Source organism: Aotus nancymaae, unplaced genomic scaffold (assembly GCF_030222135.1).
Source record: "Aotus nancymaae isolate 86718 unplaced genomic scaffold, 86718_ANA_hifiasm-v0.15.2.pri h1tg000008l, whole genome shotgun sequence".
Classification (NCBI taxonomy): domain Eukaryota; kingdom Metazoa; phylum Chordata; class Mammalia; order Primates; family Aotidae; genus Aotus; species Aotus nancymaae.
This window is the reverse complement of record NW_026988419.1, coordinates 35,419,327-35,436,671: the sequence shown is the minus strand read 5'-3', so window position 1 is coordinate 35,436,671 and position 17,345 is coordinate 35,419,327. Positions and strand designations below refer to the sequence as shown.

The window sequence follows — 17,345 nt, the reverse complement described above, 5'->3', positions numbered from 1 at the left end:
AGATCAAATTTAAATAATGATCAATCTTAGAAGTAGAGGCTTTTAGTTAATCCATTTCATATTTTGTCTTTTTTGTTTCACTCATAGTTCAGCCTAACTGCATTTATGTTGTAAACCAAAAATAAAATTCTAAGCCCCTTAACTGACTGACTGGACCTCTCCTCTGGGGGGAAGGGGATTACCAAAAGATCCAAAAATCTAGTTCAGGTCATGATGGGAACCTGATGGTGTAACCACCTAATGTGTTCACCTTTCACAGGACCTAAATAGAGGTGATTTATCAAACAGGGGAATTGTAATAGACAAAGGGTAATTTGCACAGAGTCAGCTGTGCCAGAGTCGGGAGTTTTATTATTACTCAAATCAGTCTCCCCAGGATCAGACTTTTTAAAGACAATTTGTGGGAGGCGAGGGGCAGTGAGTCAGGGAATGCTGATTGGTTGGGTCGAAGATGAAATCATGGGGCGTTATTATCTTCTTGCGCTTAGTCAGTTCCTGGGTGGGCATCACAGGATCAGATGGGCCATAAAATTAAAACAGAGATCTTAAGACGGACAAAGCAGACTCTTTGTAGCAATAAGATACTAAATTTCAATCTGACTCTAGTATAGCATCACATGACAGATAGCAGGCCCTGAAAGAAATCAAGTATTTTACCCCAAAATATATTTCTTTGATAATTTTTAAATGGCCTTGCAAAACTGTCTCTTTTGGGGGAAATTTACATTCTGTAGAGAATCCTCTTCCTTTTCTAGGTCTTTTTCTGATCCTCAAGAGGTTAGCTGAGAGTCTTAGTACCTTTTAAAGATCTGAATAGGAAGCATTTGCTATCTATTGCCTCTAAGGATAGCCACCTATAAGACTTCATCTACATAATAAGAACCTTGGTCTCCAACACCACTTATCTTAGCCCAGACATTCCTTTCTATTGATTCTGGGTTTTTTGATAATAACTTAACTCCTTCAACCAATTGCCAATCAGAAAATCTCTGAACCCACCTATAACTTGTAAGTCTTCTGTCCTGCCTTTCCCTGCCAAACCAATGGACACCTCACATGTATTGACTGATGTCTTATATCTCTCTAAAATGGAAAATATCAAGTAACTCAACCTCCTTGACCACATTATCAGGACCTCCTGAGGCTGTGTCACAGGTCATGGTCCTCACATTTGGCCCAAAATAAATCTCTTTAATATTTTACAGAGTTTGGCTGGCTTTTTTGATTAACAATACACACACACACACACACACACACACACACACACACGTGTGTGTGTGTATGGGCTTTTCTAAAGGACTTTCAGCCCTCTTCTAGCTCATCTCCTTCCTCTTTCTCCTTGCCTACATAGTCAAACTTCTTAACAGGATTGTTGATACTTGCCAAATCCACTTCCTTACCTCCCACTCACTTCTTAGCCAACTTTAATCTTTCTTCTTCCCCTGACACTCCATTAAATCATTCTCACCAAGGTCACGAGTAACCTCCTTGTCACAAAATCTCATGGACACATTTTTCAGTTTTTATCTTTCTTGACTGGTTGGGAACATTCTACATGGCTAATCACTCCCATTCTGCATGGCTGATCACTCACTACAGAGTCTTCAGGATGCCTTCTCCTGCCCCCCATCTTCAACAGAGTTAGGTATCCCTGCATGTATTCCCAAGGAGTCCTGTTACTCCAGTTATAGAACTTTAATTGCTTTTTTATCTCTCACTAGACAGTCTCTATTATTTTAAATAATTAGATGATGAATTTTAACATATCAATTTTAACCTGAGCCCTAATTAATAATCAATCGATTTTTAGCATGTAAGATCAAATCGAAGAACATCTCATCAAATCCCCACGTTTTGTAGAAAAGGAAACTGCTGCCCACAGGAGTTAGGGACATTTCCAAGGTCACAAAGTCAATTCATAACTTATTAATCATTCTTCCCACTGCAGACATCAGCCATAACCCCAATTCTTTGTATCCTTTTGACTGATGCTGGTTTTCTCTACAAGAAGCTTGAAAGCCTTAGCCTGGACATGGTTTAAACTCTATTTTGCCTTGGTTATCAAGCAATCAAATGGTGTGATTAAAATCGTAGCAGGCCTGTCATTTCTCATTTAAAATAAAACAGGATTCATACAGATTTCTTGAAGTGAGACCGCATGTGACAATGCAGGGACCACATCTCCTAGGAATAGGAGGAGCCAAAGACGAGCAGCCTCATGGAATCTCAGGCTAGAAGAGCCTTCACAATTGAATCCTTTAGAGGACTGTGTTATCTTTTTTTTTTTCCCATTTCCCCTTTCCTTACTTTGAGAGCAAGAATTGTAACTTTTCACTCTAGTGCTGTGGCCTTATAGGGGCTCAGCTCTGCTGCTCTTTCTTTCCTCTCCATTTTCTAGCATTTCTTCCTGTTCACAAATGACTAAGAATCTGAATTTTTCGGTTCCAGTCTCAGAAAGAGTTAATCCAATTGATTTGTCTAATTACTGTCATTACTGCCTGGTGTCAGGACATCTCATAGGTCACTGGTCAGCTACTGATTGGCCACACTTGGGCCATGTGTGAATCTGTGGTCCAACCGGTTTTGGCTGGGGAGGTTGGTTCTTACAGTACAGAGCTGGGCCATTCCAACTCAAGGTCAGCCTGGGGCTGTTTTCTTTAGCAGAGGTCTGTGGATGTGGACAGCATTGCATAAGGCCTGTCAAATAAACTTCTGGATTTTCTACACGGTGATAATTTAGAGTTTCTTTAAAAATGTGGGTTTTTTTGGTCCACACATTCAAAGTTCTAAGAAATATCAGCTACTGACATATTAAGGAATCTAATATGAATGTCCTCTCCCACTAGATGCTGATAGTTTGATTTTCACATTAAGATATTCTGGGAAGAAATTGGGATAGGAGGAAGGACTAGGGAGGCTTTATCATGACACTCAAAAAATTGAATGGGTTTGGTGAATGTATGGTGAATTTTTTCCAGGCATATGTACTTATAAAGTTGATTTAAAAATAAGAATGTAAGAATGATGGTATTTGACATTTAGAAGAAATGTTTTGACAAGTGTATGTGATGATTTAATCGTGCGTATTCCATAAAGTCGACAGGAGTGAAGCTGTGGAAATGTTTGTCTTCTGAGTGAGTGGTATTTACTGCTGTGAATTTGCTGTTCCGTTTCCCAATACACTCTCCATCACTCATGGTTTTACTCTAACTTCCTGTAACTGAGTTGCTATTTTCAAAGGTTCTAGTAATGTGTGATTAGCTTCTGGATTTTAAAAAAAAGTAATAAAAAGATGTTTTGGGGCAACTGGGCAAATTTTATACGTACTATTTATCAGATGTAATTGCTGAATGAACGTTAATTTCTTTGGTGGTAATAATAGTATTGCAGTTATGTAGAATGTCCTCATTTTCATGATCTGCACACTGAGGTATTTAGGGTGAAGTATACATTGTTAGCTAGATGGGGATAGATAAATTGATCAATCCAACACAGCACAATCTGAAAAATTGGGAAATATGGATGCTGCTCATTCAACTTTTGTGTAGGGTTGAAAAATCTTTAAATAATATAAAAAGTTGGAGGAAAAAGTGTAGCTAGTAGTCTGTTGGTGTAGATGGCTTGAGTCTGAAATCTGAAATTGGAGCCAGTCTCACATTAGGGAAAATAGGTCTTGACTTTCCTGGCAGTAACATTGATCTGGTGTTTAAATGAATGCTTTGCTGGATTTGGGGCACTGAGAGTGAATATCTCATGAGTGACCAAATCTCCAAACCAGTCATTGTGGAGGAAGCTGAGTTGGCCACATCCTTGATTTAACTATTAAGAAGTAGCCTGTTTTATTTGATAGCTGTCTCAGCCTCATTCATTAAAAACTGACTCATTGGGTGGAGGGTGGAAGAAGTTGCCCCTTTAGAAATATCTTGCTGATAACTATTTGGCCACTTCAATTAACACTGAACCTGGAACTCATGCCAGCCTAGATGGGTGCCTCCAAGGCCACTGGATGGGCCAGCCATACACATGCCATGATTCACCATTAAAAAGGACAATTTCAGGCTCTTTAAAAGCATTATGATTTTGCAGAGAATAAGGAATGAATGTCCTTGGTAAAAGAACATATCTAGACCAGATGTAATACAACTGTCATTGGGCTGTAGGGATTGCCATGTACGTAGAAGGCAGGGTGCGTTGTGCCACTGGAGTTGTGTAACAAGGGACCAGATGTCATGAAAAGCCACTTATTTGCTGAATTCAGCACTGTGGAGGTGGTGAAGCAGCTGAAGCCATTTTTGTGATCAGTTCACTCTATGGTACACTGTTGTTATTGTATCTGCACTTTTGTTCCGGCATGTTTGCAGAATTACTTTTTGGATAGATCAACTAACCAATAATTTGAGCAACAATTGACCAGTAACTTTTTAGTGTGAAACCTTACCAAGAAAATACCAGAATGTATTTTAAAAATATTCTAATACTCATAACTATCTCGATAGCCTTTGCTCTGGGGTTTGGACCATCCTCTGTGTTTCAAGTGGTTATAAATGATCTTTTTTGAAATGGGAATAGCATGAGTTGGCCAAGTAGAAATTTCTATAGAAGCTCCTTTTGTATTCGGCTTATGGCACTCATGGAGGTAGTATGAATTCAGATTTCTGGGTCATTTATTTTCCATGGAAAGTTAATTTGAAATACTGGAACTTTTAAACAGTGTTTGTTTATTGTGCTAATGATGATCTATTACTAAATTTCATTTGAAATGCAATGAATTACCTTCATCACCTTGCTAAAGATTGACATTAATCTTCTGTCCTATCCTATTAGTTCTGTTGACATAGAGGGAGATGATTGCAATAATGGGAAGGAAAGAGCAGAGAGCAGGGGAACCAACAAGCAGTGACTGCTATTATTTTATTGAATGGTTCTTTTGTCAAAATGACTGTAAGAGAATTCTCAGGATACCAGTATCATCACACAAACCTAAATTCATAAGGCTTCCTGCAGTTGAATTATATTTTTAAAGTTTAGCTTGGGGTTTTCTATTATTCAGCTCACTGGTGGTGAAGCAATTTTGTTGACATTTTCTATAAGTGGATTAGGCTTGCAGTCATTTGCCCAAAGCAGGCAGATGGCTTCTTAAACAGAGCACCCCCGTAGGAATCTATCTTATGGTATCTTCAGAAATAAAATAGGTCTGTCACAAAAGATAATGTTTGGCATTAATTTCTTTTGGTGACAAATGACTTCAGTTCATTTTTACTTTCTCTACTGGCTTAAATGAAACAGCTGTTTTACATTTTTTTATTCCAATAGCGAGCAATGCTTTGGTGTTTGACACTAAACAATGTTGTAGCCTCTAAATTATGAATAAGAAAATAAGCTTTTGAGAGGAGAGGATGATGCCTTTTGGGGTTCCTCAAGGAAAGTTGCCACATTAATGCAATTGTCATTTTTATTTTAAACATTATGGGATCTCTTATTAGATTAATGAGTAATGCAATCCTGGCTTTTATTGTGTCACAGTTTATTCTCTCCACTTTGTCAACTTGTCTTTTTTTTTTTTTTTTCAATTTGAGAGCAGGTACTGTTTATTAACCAACCAGCTTAGAAAACAATCATGGTAGACATCTTAGTTCATTCTCCTAATAAGCCTGTTGATCTGGTCCTCCCTGTTGCCAGCATCTCTGCCTTCTACAAAATAGGTGGTCTTTTTCTTTATTCCGCCTTGTGGAGAAGATAATTTGAAGGGCCACAGGAAGTTATTTGCTTCTTTGAAGCATTTCCCAGCAGTATAGATCTCATGAATCAGATCCTCCATGCAGATGATGCCATATTTACCAAGAGATCAAGCAATCAAAGTGTTATCTATCAAAGCAATTTGCTTCTTATGGATTTTGCCACAGCCATGCTTGTAGATTAGTTCGTTTACTGACTTCAGATTTCGGTACCCCCATGCAATATATGGCTCTACAATTTTCAGCATGTTAACTTGTTGAGCTTCACAAAGGTTCCATTGAAGATTTGACGAAGGCGAAGAAGCTGCAACACCTTTTGGACCTTTGGGCTCATACCATTGATACCTCTGATCCTGATGACAAATGCCAATTTGGGTTCTGCAGGTACATAGAAGTTGCCAGCTTTTCTTGCCATCCTCGCCATTCGAATTTCAGTTCTGTACATCTGCCTATATTCCTTGTGACAGTCCTTCGCCTTTTCATAGATAAGTTTCCTCTTTGCCTTTCGAAGCATCTTTTGGGCAAACTTCTTTTTCAGGTGCTTGATCTTCAGCTCTGTGAAATTCCTTCACTTTTTCTTAAGGGCTTCTGGCACAGCAGCAATCTATTTCTTCTTCTCTTCTCCACCCTCCATGGTTCCAGCCGGAAAAAGAGGTCAACTTGTCTTTTTAAGTTTCAAGATGTTTTTGTTTCCTCATATTTTTATAAGGCAAAGGACAGTAGACTTATCTATAACATTGTTATTTCTGTTTATATAATAGAAAAATAATTGCTAATGATAATTAGTGTTTGCCATGTATGGCAGGCATTGTTCTAAAGAATTTAGATATATTATCTCTCTTAATCTCACACAAAAAAATCTATGAGGTGAGTGCAATTATTATAGCCATTCTATAGATGAGGAAACTGAGGCACCTAGTGATCTCATCCAAGGTCAAAATCTAATAAGTCTTGGAGCCAGGATTTGAGCCCAGATACAGTAAGAATGGAGCTTGTGCTGTAAATTCACTTAGAAGAATGGCAATATGGTTATGTTTCAAAGTCTCTAGTCTAGATTGTTATTCTATGAGAGAAATGAGGAATCCTTAAATTCAGATGTATTCCTTTATCACTCCTGGAGTTCCATTCCTCAGCTTGTGTGTGCTGCCATCTTACATAGAAGGCTTGTGGGGGCTCACGGGTGCTTCAGGGAGAAATCAGTACAGGGTCCAAGGAGAAATCAGTACAGGGTCCCTGAGATTAACTGATGAGGACTCACATTAATAGCATCCTTCAAAATGTTCAGTGGGTGCCTGTCATGAATATGATTCTTTAGTAACCTTTTTGGATCTGATCCATCAGGGCTTATGATGATACCTTTGAAGTGAAAACCAGTCATTTTTTCCCACTACTTCTCCCACTCATGAATCTTCTGTCATTGCTTTTGTATTTTGGTTTTCTGAAAATTTGGCTCAGACTAAAATTATTAAATGCTTCAAAACCCTGTACCCACACTGAAGACAGAAGCCAGAAATCAAAATATGAGCACAAAGGTAGTATTTATGTCTGGGATTTTCATGAAGTTCTATCAAGTAATTCTTTTGTAAACCAAAGATGACTTAAGCTAGTTTTTCTTTTCTGCATTTCTAATATCTATTTGATGACATGTATAATGACATGTGTATACCATATAATGTAATATACCTAAATTATAACACACACACACACACACACACAAAACCAAACAATATAGTGATTAAGAAAAACAACTCGGTCTGGGAAGCCAGCATTATTAGTTATTTCCTTCACACTTATTTCTTGTGTGAATCTGGGCAAAAATTTTTAAAGCTTTTTTGGGTCCATTTATTCACCTGTAAAGTTATAAAAGCAGTCCTTTGAATAGCTCAAAAAATTGAAATAATTACTAAGAACCGTTATTTAGTAGAACTCAAAGATACTGTCACTAAATGACACTTTATTGTTTTCCACTTTCAGTGTTCCTTTCAGTATAAATATCAAGGAAGCAAAATAAATCCTAAATAGAGAAAACATAAGGAAACATGGAATGTATTAGGCAATTTGATGCTGTGCCATAAAGGTGGCAACCTTCCAGAACACTCTTCCATACCATGCATATCTGTATCTGTAAAACTGGAAGAGGAGGATTCTTGCCCCTCCTCCAGGCAAGCAGGTGGGGAGTTGGGGAGAGATAGCATGGGGAGAAATGCCAGATATAGGTGAAGGGGAGGAAGGCAGCAAATCACACTGCTACGTATGCACCTATGCAACAATCTTGCATGTTCTTCACATGTACCCCAAAACCTAAAATGCAATAAAAAAAATTCTTGTACTGTATTTCACTGATCGTAAGAAGCCAAGAAAAAATGAAGATGCCTGCTCATCTTGCACATGATTGCTCTCTTGTTACTTTCTATGGGAGGGCTTGTCTAATCTCCTAGTCCTCACTGCAATACGTTCTTTTCCCTCAAGCACTTAGCATAACTTATGGTTAGAAAGAACTTTATTTTTGTGGTTATTTTATATATACCTGTATCCCACACTAGACTTAGGTTCTGTAGGGGCAGGGATGATGTCTGCGCTCATTTGTGTACTCACCGGAGTCCAGCCCGGTGATTCTCAATGAGTGCAGTGCTGCCCCCTAGGGTGTGTTCTGGGAAATTGTGGAGGTGATTAGGAGGATTCTCCTGGCATTTAGGGAACAGGCAGGAATACCTGATGCCATGCTCTGGGCAGGATGGTACAATGTGATGAAAAATTGCCATGTGTCCTGCAAGACTTCTGTTAAGTCCTGCCTGAGTAAACCCTCTGTATTAGTCCTTTGTCACACTGCTATAAAGAACTACCCGAGACTGGGTAATTTATAAAGAAAAGAGGTTTTATTGACTCAGTCCCTCACGCCGTACAGGAGGCATGGGTGGAAAGGCCTGAGGGAACTTACAGTTGTGGCATAAGGCAAAGGGGAAGGAAGCACATCTTCACATGGTGGCAGGGAAGAGAAAGAGCTAAGGGGAAATGCAACACACTTTCAAACAACCAGATCTCCTGAGAACGCACCGTCACAAGAACAACAAGGGAGAAATCCACCCCCATGATGCATTCACCTCCCACCAGGTCGCCTTCTGAAACACTGAGGTTTACGATTCAACATGAGATTTGGGTGGAGACACAAAGCCAAACCATTTCACCCTCTAAAATAAAAACAGAGTACTTTAGTGTATGGTTTTAATTAACTAATTAGTATTACGTTTTACACGAAGTTGTTTGAAAGGCCAGAACTTGAGTAAAAGGTAGGTATTGAGAGGTAAGCCTAAATGAAATAAAGACATTGTTTCCAAATTACTGAATAATTTACTTACCTTGGGTATTCTGTCCACTTGATTCTATAATTGCTACACAATACTCTTGGAACAAATTGGAAAGTCAGATAATGGTTTTAACTTGATGTCTTATTTTTTATTATTGATAATCTACGGTAGGCATCCCCCTGGGTCCCACAAGGTATCAGCTGATATTATCAATCAAAAGAAAAATGACCTTTGAAGTACTTTTAAAGATTTGGCAGTTTTGACGTGGTGTATGGACATTATTTACTTCCTCATTTATGGGATCATCAGCTTTTTCTCTCTATGGTGAAGGCTTGTATTTGTCATGGCATGTTATGTCTACCTTAATTGAGGTTGTTTCCTTCCTTCTTTCATTATATGCAAATACATCTGGTCTATTGCCATTATTTGTTTCCATGCTAGTGTCTATCTGTACATTTGCATTATCATTTTCCTATAAATATATATTTTTTGTGTGGAATGGCATCTGATCTTATTTCTCTTTTATGCATCATATTTGTACAAGCATCTGCCTACTTCAGGTTTATGGTGTGCCTGCCTGAGCATTCACATACAGTAAAACATGTTATTTTATTTTAAATTACCATTTCCTTTTCTACTTTATATTATAGGGTATTATATTTTCTTTATTTTAATAATAAATAAGTAGGTTATATTATCTGCGAATTTAAGTTTAGGATAATAAAGGAAACCTTACAAAATATTTGTTTCAAAGGGTTGGTCTTGATAGATTGAAAACCACAGGCCAAAATCTGGTATATAGTAAGTATTTAATAAATATTTGTTTAATGGATAAGTGAATAAAATGAAAACTAAGGTGCAAGTCCTTGTTAATAGCTAAGGGAGACCACCATTGTTCCTAAAGCACAGGGAAGAGATGGGTGTGTCTCAGTTCACATATACATAGCTTTAAACAAGATATAACAGGGACAATAAATGGGAATTTGAGATATTAAATTTCACAATTCTTTTTTAAGCTCTGGTCAACAAGTGCATCTCCATGCAGCGGGTTTTACTGAGTGATACAGATGTTTCCCACCAGTAACAGGACCTATTATCAAGACCTATTATATTATCATCAGTGAGTAGTGTTTAAATAATGTTGAAAGACTTCACTTATATGTAGAATTCTATATATACAAGTACATAAAAATTGCGTCCTTATATTAAAACTATTTTTTAAAAACATAGCTAATCCAAAGGTTTTCTGCTTAAAATGCAGGTAATTACTATTTTGAAGTAACTAGGGTCCTTCATTTCTTCAACATTCAAGTTATTCAAGATTTCTTGATAACAAAGCTATTGTAACAATGCAGATGTTATTTGTGAAAGAAATGTAGGAAAAGAAGATGTTTCACATTTGACTTTCATTATGCTGAATTGTAACAGGCTATGATTTCAAAATTTTTTCAGCCTTTTGTATGGTTGTGCTTACTAGACATGTCATCTGCTGCATTTTACAATTTTCTGTGTACTCTAATTCTTGAGAATTTGATTCTTAGGAATGAAAAAGCCTTATTTATGTTCTGTTTCCACAGTTGTCAGAAGTATCAATTAATTAATCAGAGTTTGTGACCAATCCTAAAATACATCATTTAGAAAACTAATTAAAAATGAATTTTATATAAAGTTACAAAATCTAATGTCTCAGGTGAGCATGTCCTTTGTAATTCTCTTCATATTCCTATAAAGATTATTTTTTATTGCATTATATAACAAAGATTTGAAAAGCAGAGTTTCATTGTTTCGGGTTTAGAGTTTCAGAAGAATAACAGATAGTTTCATACAGCCAAGACTGTTAGGACACAACTACTCTATGACTATTCATCCATATTTCTTGAGTGTTCATGGAGTAAAAATTTAACTTTTTAAATGGCAAGTAGAATGAGGTTGAAATATTTGGTTGTTGAGGTGTTGCACATAAATGTGAGCATTGATAACCTAGTGTAGTGGACACTTCTATTTTCATGCAAAATTAAGAGTTTTCATATACAATTTCTTACTGGCTACACCTTTGTACCTGTAACTCTTGTTAACATCTTGTTTATATTTCCTACACAGCTAGACTTTCATTCTAGAGAGAATTCCAGGCCATCTTTGAATAGTTTCTCCCAGTATTCCAAACACAGTAACATACCAAGCATGTAACATTAAAAAAAAAAAAAAAGTCTGACATGACACCAAAACATTTTTGATTTGTTGTTTTAATTTCAAAAATGGAGGTTATTATTGTAGCAGTTGTTTTTGCCTCTTCAGAGCAAAGAATTAAACCTCTTAAATGACAGAGTCCCAAAGAATGATTTTTGAATTAGTAAGATGGCAGTTGTACACAGCCCTCCACAGTATGGTCCACCAGTGGACCAAATAAAGAACTACTCATCCCATTATGGTGTCTGTGACCAGTTTCTACTGCAGCACTGTCCAAAGGTGATTCTACTGTGGGTGTGGACTCTCCCATGGAAAGAATATCAGAGAATCCAGTCTGCTACTGAATGTGGGCTCAAAAATACCCACACGAGTTGATGTGGAGACAGAGCTGCATTTGTTTATGTGTGTAGTTTTGTACATGTGAGGGTTTTCTCATTCCCAGAGTCCCAGTTAGCTGCTTTAAATATTTGTGGTGTGCTCTGAAACAACCCACGCATTTCCTTTACATGTGATGAGACCACTAGTTACGATATTCTCCTGCTCTTTTGTGTACTAATATCACAAGGGATAGTGCGGTTCATGGGAAAAGTGGTTGAAGGATCCAGGGATGTCTTTCATGAATAATTCTGCCAGATTGTAGCCAAAACCATTTTCAGTGGTGGTGCGGGGAGGACTGCATTTCTTGGTAAAAAATAGGGATAACAGAAATCCTAAATGTCTTTTGATAAGTTATAAGATATATAACTAAAAGATAATTTACATTTAGAATACTACCCTATTTTATGGTTAGGATATAATGAGATGTGTGCAAATTGGTTTATGTTTAGTATATTCAGTGTTCAATAAATGTTAACTACTGTTAGTGTTGTGATAATATTTCTTGTCAGTAGTAAATGTATTGGTAGCAATCAAAATTGTGGTGATATATCACCACAGCAGTGTACGGCAGTCCAATTTGCAATCTAAATTGCATAAGTTATTTCCTGATTTCTAGATAATGTACTTTAATTACAATTTAATGCAGTTGGAAAGATTTGATAAGGAATGCTTAATATTAGTTTTTAAAATATTCACTGTTACTCATTTTAAAATTCAGATTTTCTATAATGATCTCTGTGGCTCTATTTGATTCCATGTTAATTTCTAAATGTGTTGGACCTGCCAATGGAGACTTACATTCAGAAGCCAAACCACTGTGGAGCCTAAATGGTGGCCATTGCTCTTGGGACTTCTGTTAGTCTTGTTGTCCCATCAGCATCAGTCTACCTGAGGTGTTCTCTATTACCCTTACTTTCCTTTGGGTTAAAGCATCCTTCTGATTTTTTTTCCCTGAAGGATCCCCAGTACCAGAGGATACTTCAAATCCCCATGAGATTGACAGTATAGAAATGCTGGCAGCAGCTTGACATTTTTTTTTTTTCAAGTTGAGTGTTTAGTGGCCAACTTGTACGTTAATTCTTCATTCAATGCCATAATAACCCTAGACTTAAAGAGGTGTTTCAATTTCTATATCACCAAATAAAATGAATTCTCCTGGGCTCCCTCCTCTCCCTCTAAGACCTCTGTTTAGGGAGAGTAAGATTAAAACACTCTCTAAGAATGACTTGTTAGATTACTCTTTAAATATATACTACAAACAAATACTTTTAAATGGCTTGACTGACCTGAATATCATGGCGGGTGTCAGGGGTTGGTTTTAGGATGAAACTGTCCAGCCTCGGATCATCAGGCATTAGATTCTCATAAGGAACACACAACCTAGATCCCTTGCATGCAGAGTACTCAATAGGGTTCACACCCCTATGAGAATCTAACATCACTGCTGATCCGACAGGAGGCAGAGCTCAGACAGTAATGCTCACTTACCCACTGCTCACCTCCTGCTGTGCAGCCTGGTTCCTCACAGGTCATAGGGACTGGTATCAGTCCGTGGCCCCAGGGTTGGGGATACCCGCTGTACCTAATAAGTTTTGGAGGAAATGATACACAGGACAAAGACGTTTAGAGGAAGATCTGGTCTGAGCTGGCTGGTTAAGAGAAGTTTGGGGGTGTTTGTGACAGAGTAGAGAGAAAGAGGTTGCTAGATGATTAGGGAAAATTTCTACATATAAAATGGGAAAAGAGTCAGCACTCCAAGGGAAATGCCAGGGTGGTGGTTGTTAATAATCAAACTCACCCTCTTTACAACTTTCACCAGAATGTCTTTTCTGGTTTGGTGCCTTGATTAGGAAGACCCAAAGAAGAGATGAGATTCGGAATGTGATTCTTTGAACCACAGAACAGAAAGAGGACTGCTATTCCTCTTTCATAAACAAAGAGAAAACAAAAGTTTATATCAATGTTTCCATGTACATGCTTCACAACACAGCCTCTCATTTTTTGCTTCTTTTATTAGTTAATAGTTTAACTATTTTTTTCTCCCTGTATGGTGCAGCCAGTATGTGTTGGCTCCAGAGTTATCAGGAGATGATGTAGTTGTGTTAGTTATGCACTGGTACAAACTGTTTTCTCCCATTGGCCATTGTTTTCTACAGAGACTGACTTCTATTTACCAGAAATGACACAGTCTTGCATTTGGATGCCATCTCTCAGAACCAGTGAGATGACATTCTGGATTATTAAAATATGTTTCATGCCATGCTGTGGGAAAGGGGATGTAAGAACTTTATGCAATAGTAGTATCAAATGATGTTTTTGCATGTTTCACTGTTCTCTTGCAATGAGGAAGCTTGCCACTTTTGCTACTGATATGCTTTTAAAATGCTTGATGAAATTTTCAAAACTAAATGAAAAGGGAACACTTAAAAGTAATACTCTGAAAATGAAGGAGGATATAATCTCATTACTAATAGATTATTTTAAAGGGACTCTTTCTATTTGTAAAAATAGTAGTGCATATACAGTATACATATCTCTGTAAAACAGACTATGATAAATGCATTTTAAATGTTAGTCAGATTTTTAATAAAATATACATAGTACCAAGATACTTATATATAGTAGCAGATAATGTTAACCACTTTCCAAATCACCTTATAGTATTATGATTCCTATACTTATGGCCATTTAAATCATAAAGAGCTCTTCAATATATTTTCTTTAGTCTTAGAACTGTGAGAAAGGCCAAAGGATATTTTCATCATTTTTGCAGAAGAGAAAATGGCCCAGATAAAAATTGGTGGAAGATGCTCTGACCTTTGTCCCTGCCAGTGTGTTCTTGCTGTGCCCCGTCTTCCTGATTCTGGATGCTATCTCTAAATTGTGTCAGGCTGTGTCACATAGGCAGTGCTTTTCTTTTTATCTGTGTTGATTCCTTGGGTAACAATGAATAGGAGGCTTTAGGGTGCCTTGCAGAGAATGCCTGCTTTGCTGCTAAAAGATGCCTATCAGGTGGTGGTTAAGACCACAGACTTGAGCCAGCTGCTGGACTTTAAGCTCCAGCTCTACCACTCAGCAGCTGTATGACTTTAAGAAGAATGATTGCTCTGGGTCTCAGTTTTTTCATCAGTAAATTGAGAATAGCAAAAGTACCTATCTCATAGGGATGTTGTAATGAATGATTGAATGAACGTATATAAAAGCACGAATAGTGCCCACACTGTGGAAGCACTCTATATGTTGGTCTGTTGTTATTACTGAAGAGTTGCACTTTTTAAAGTGGATGTGACTTCACTCTATTTTTTTACTTTAAGTTCTGGGATACATGTGCATAATGTGCAAGTTTGTTGAGCAGACTCATTCATGATGTCTATACTGCTCAGAACAGACTTCCCAAAGTCTGCTGGTGTAGTGAATACTTTTTTAGAAAATACATCTCTCACTGTCAGAGACTTTAGATTCTAATCTCTAGTCTTTAGTCTCAGACTAGATCGTAAACATTGTGTGGGGAATAGAGCACTGATCCAGGAGGCCAAATACCTGAACTTTAGTCCCAGCTCAGTTATTAACCAGCTGTGACCTTGGGCCAGTCAATTAACCTTATCCAGCTCAATTTCATTTCTCCTCATGAGAAGTCAAAACTATCCACCTCCAACTCTTCTTCCAAAATCCCATACTATGATTGAAGTACTGGAGAGGAAGTTTCTTTAACACAAACATTAGGCAAGGCCCAACATCATCCCATATAGTTAAAAGCTGCTATTAGAAGGATTTAGCAGTTTTTACAAAGGACAGAATTGGCAAATGTATGCTTACGTTTTGAGAACTAAAATATTCGAAGCTTTTTTAAATACAAGTTTCTTCATATGCCCTAAGGAAAAAGCTTTTATCAAATTAACAAGATGGAATGGCCTTCCATAAAATAGGTGAATTATCCTTTCTCTGAGCCTCTGCTTTGTAGAATAATGCTCCAGCAATTGTCATAACCCCATATCTTCCCACATTGACCTTTACTTTCAAGGTCACACTTTACGGTGCTGTCATGAGAATGGAGAGGAGAGGGAAGAAGCTACTTCCTCCTCTGTCTATACATCATAGACACCTGTCCCCACTTCCCCACACTCAGTCCTTCAACCCTTGGGCCAGTATCAGCGTGTGCACTTTATCATCATAACAATGAACTAAAATAAGAAATAAAAAATAGCGGGAAAAGATCTCTGTTGGGCACTGATGTAAATGACAGCTAATGTGTTCCTGCAATCTTTATTTCTTTTTTGTTTTGATTAACATACTGAGCCTCTGGAGAATCTTTTTCTCCATCTGCCAGATGGGAATCTTCTTTAGGATGATGGAAAAGGCAGAAATAATGTAGGTAACTAATAATTAACAACAGGTGGATTGCAAGGATAACCCACTATAATAAAAACCAGCTCACCAAGCATAAGGGTATGTGACTTACTTTATAGAAGACACTTTGCTTTGTAAGCTCTTGTACATGGAGGGGGAGATTTTTAGCTTCTTTAAGGAAGGGCTCCTTTCCTTGTTTTGTCCCAAGACTAGGGATGTTAGGTCTGGGTGGGGTAGGCATGGCAGCAGTGTGCAGAGTCTCAGACCACGGTGATGGGAGAGTTGATGTCCTCAGCACATAAAGAGGAGGGTTCCTTGCAACAGGAATCTCAAGGGACTGCCAGCAACTGCATACCCAGTTAGTCAGGCTCAGGTTCAAGTACTTGGCTTAACAAGCAAAGTCACCTAATAATGTTAGAAAAGAACCTTGGGCTAAACCCTGGAAAATTTGTTTCCTTATTCAGCATAGAGTGATGTCACTCAGCACATGCCTGGCCCATAACTGTCTTCTTTGATATCTATTTTTTCTGTTTGTAGGGCCAAGGAGATCTGTTGAAGAATGCCAAGAATGAAGCTATAGAAAACATGAAGCAGATCCAGCTGGCGTGCTTGTCCTGTGGACTGAGTAAAGCCCCCAGCAGCAGTGCTGAGGCCAAGAGCAAGCGCAGCCTGGAAGCCATAGAGGAGAAGGAAAGTAGCGAGGAGAATGGGAAGCTGTGAGTCTGGGCATTATCGACATGTTCAGCCATCTTGAAAGGACTCTGGTTTCTCATTCTTTTCTTTCTTTAAATGTTTTAGAAGTTCACAAAATGATACCCTCTATGTCGTATTGGACATAGATATTTTCACAATGTCAGTATTTTAGTGTAATTTATCTAAGTTAAAGCCTTTAGTAGCAGTGTTTTAAATTCTGAGACATGTGTCAACACCTGTGTGTGGATGCCTTTGGAAAAGACAGAGAGAGAGAGAGAGAGTGTGTGTGTGTGTGTGTGAGATAGAGAAAAAGAGAGAGGAATTCTGTTAAAATCTATTCTGTGTTGCATTATTCATTTAGTGAGTTATTCCTTGATCATTTTGGGACTATTTTGTTAATCTGAAATTCTTTTTTTTTTTTTTATTGCATTTTAGGTTTTGGGGTACATGTGAAAAACATGCAAAGTTGTTGCATAGGTGCATTCATGGCAGTGTGATTTGCTGCCTCCCTCCCCCTCACCCATATCTGGCATTTCTCCCCATGCTATCCCTCCCCAACTCCCCCCCACGCTGTCCCCCCCACTCCCCCGCAACAGACCCCCGTGTATAGTGCTCCCCTCCCTGTGTCCATGTGTTCTCCTTGTTCAACACCCTCCTATGAGTGAGAACATGTGGTGTTTGGTTTTGTGTTCTTGTGTCA

General features: G+C 38.0%; 1 protein-coding gene and 1 pseudogene across 3 annotated transcripts in view; one reads left to right on the top strand and one right to left on the bottom strand.

Annotated features, from left to right (window-relative positions):
* PLCL1 (phospholipase C like 1 (inactive)) overlaps positions 1–17,049 on the top strand; it is a 339,780-nt gene extending 322,731 nt beyond the window's left edge. For 2 of the 3 annotated variants that reach the window (XM_012473240.2, XM_012473241.3), the window contains exon 6: positions 16,490–17,049. In XM_012473240.2, coding sequence (XP_012328663.2) covers positions 16,490–16,672 — 183 coding nt within the window. In that variant the 3' untranslated portion in view covers positions 16,673–17,049. The remainder of the gene's footprint in view (positions 1–16,489) is intronic. The other variant, XM_064373209.1, reaches the window with a different exon arrangement.
* Positions 5,630–9,939, bottom strand: LOC105731474 (large ribosomal subunit protein uL30-like; annotated as a pseudogene).
* Positions 17,050–17,345: the final 296 nt, after the last annotated feature.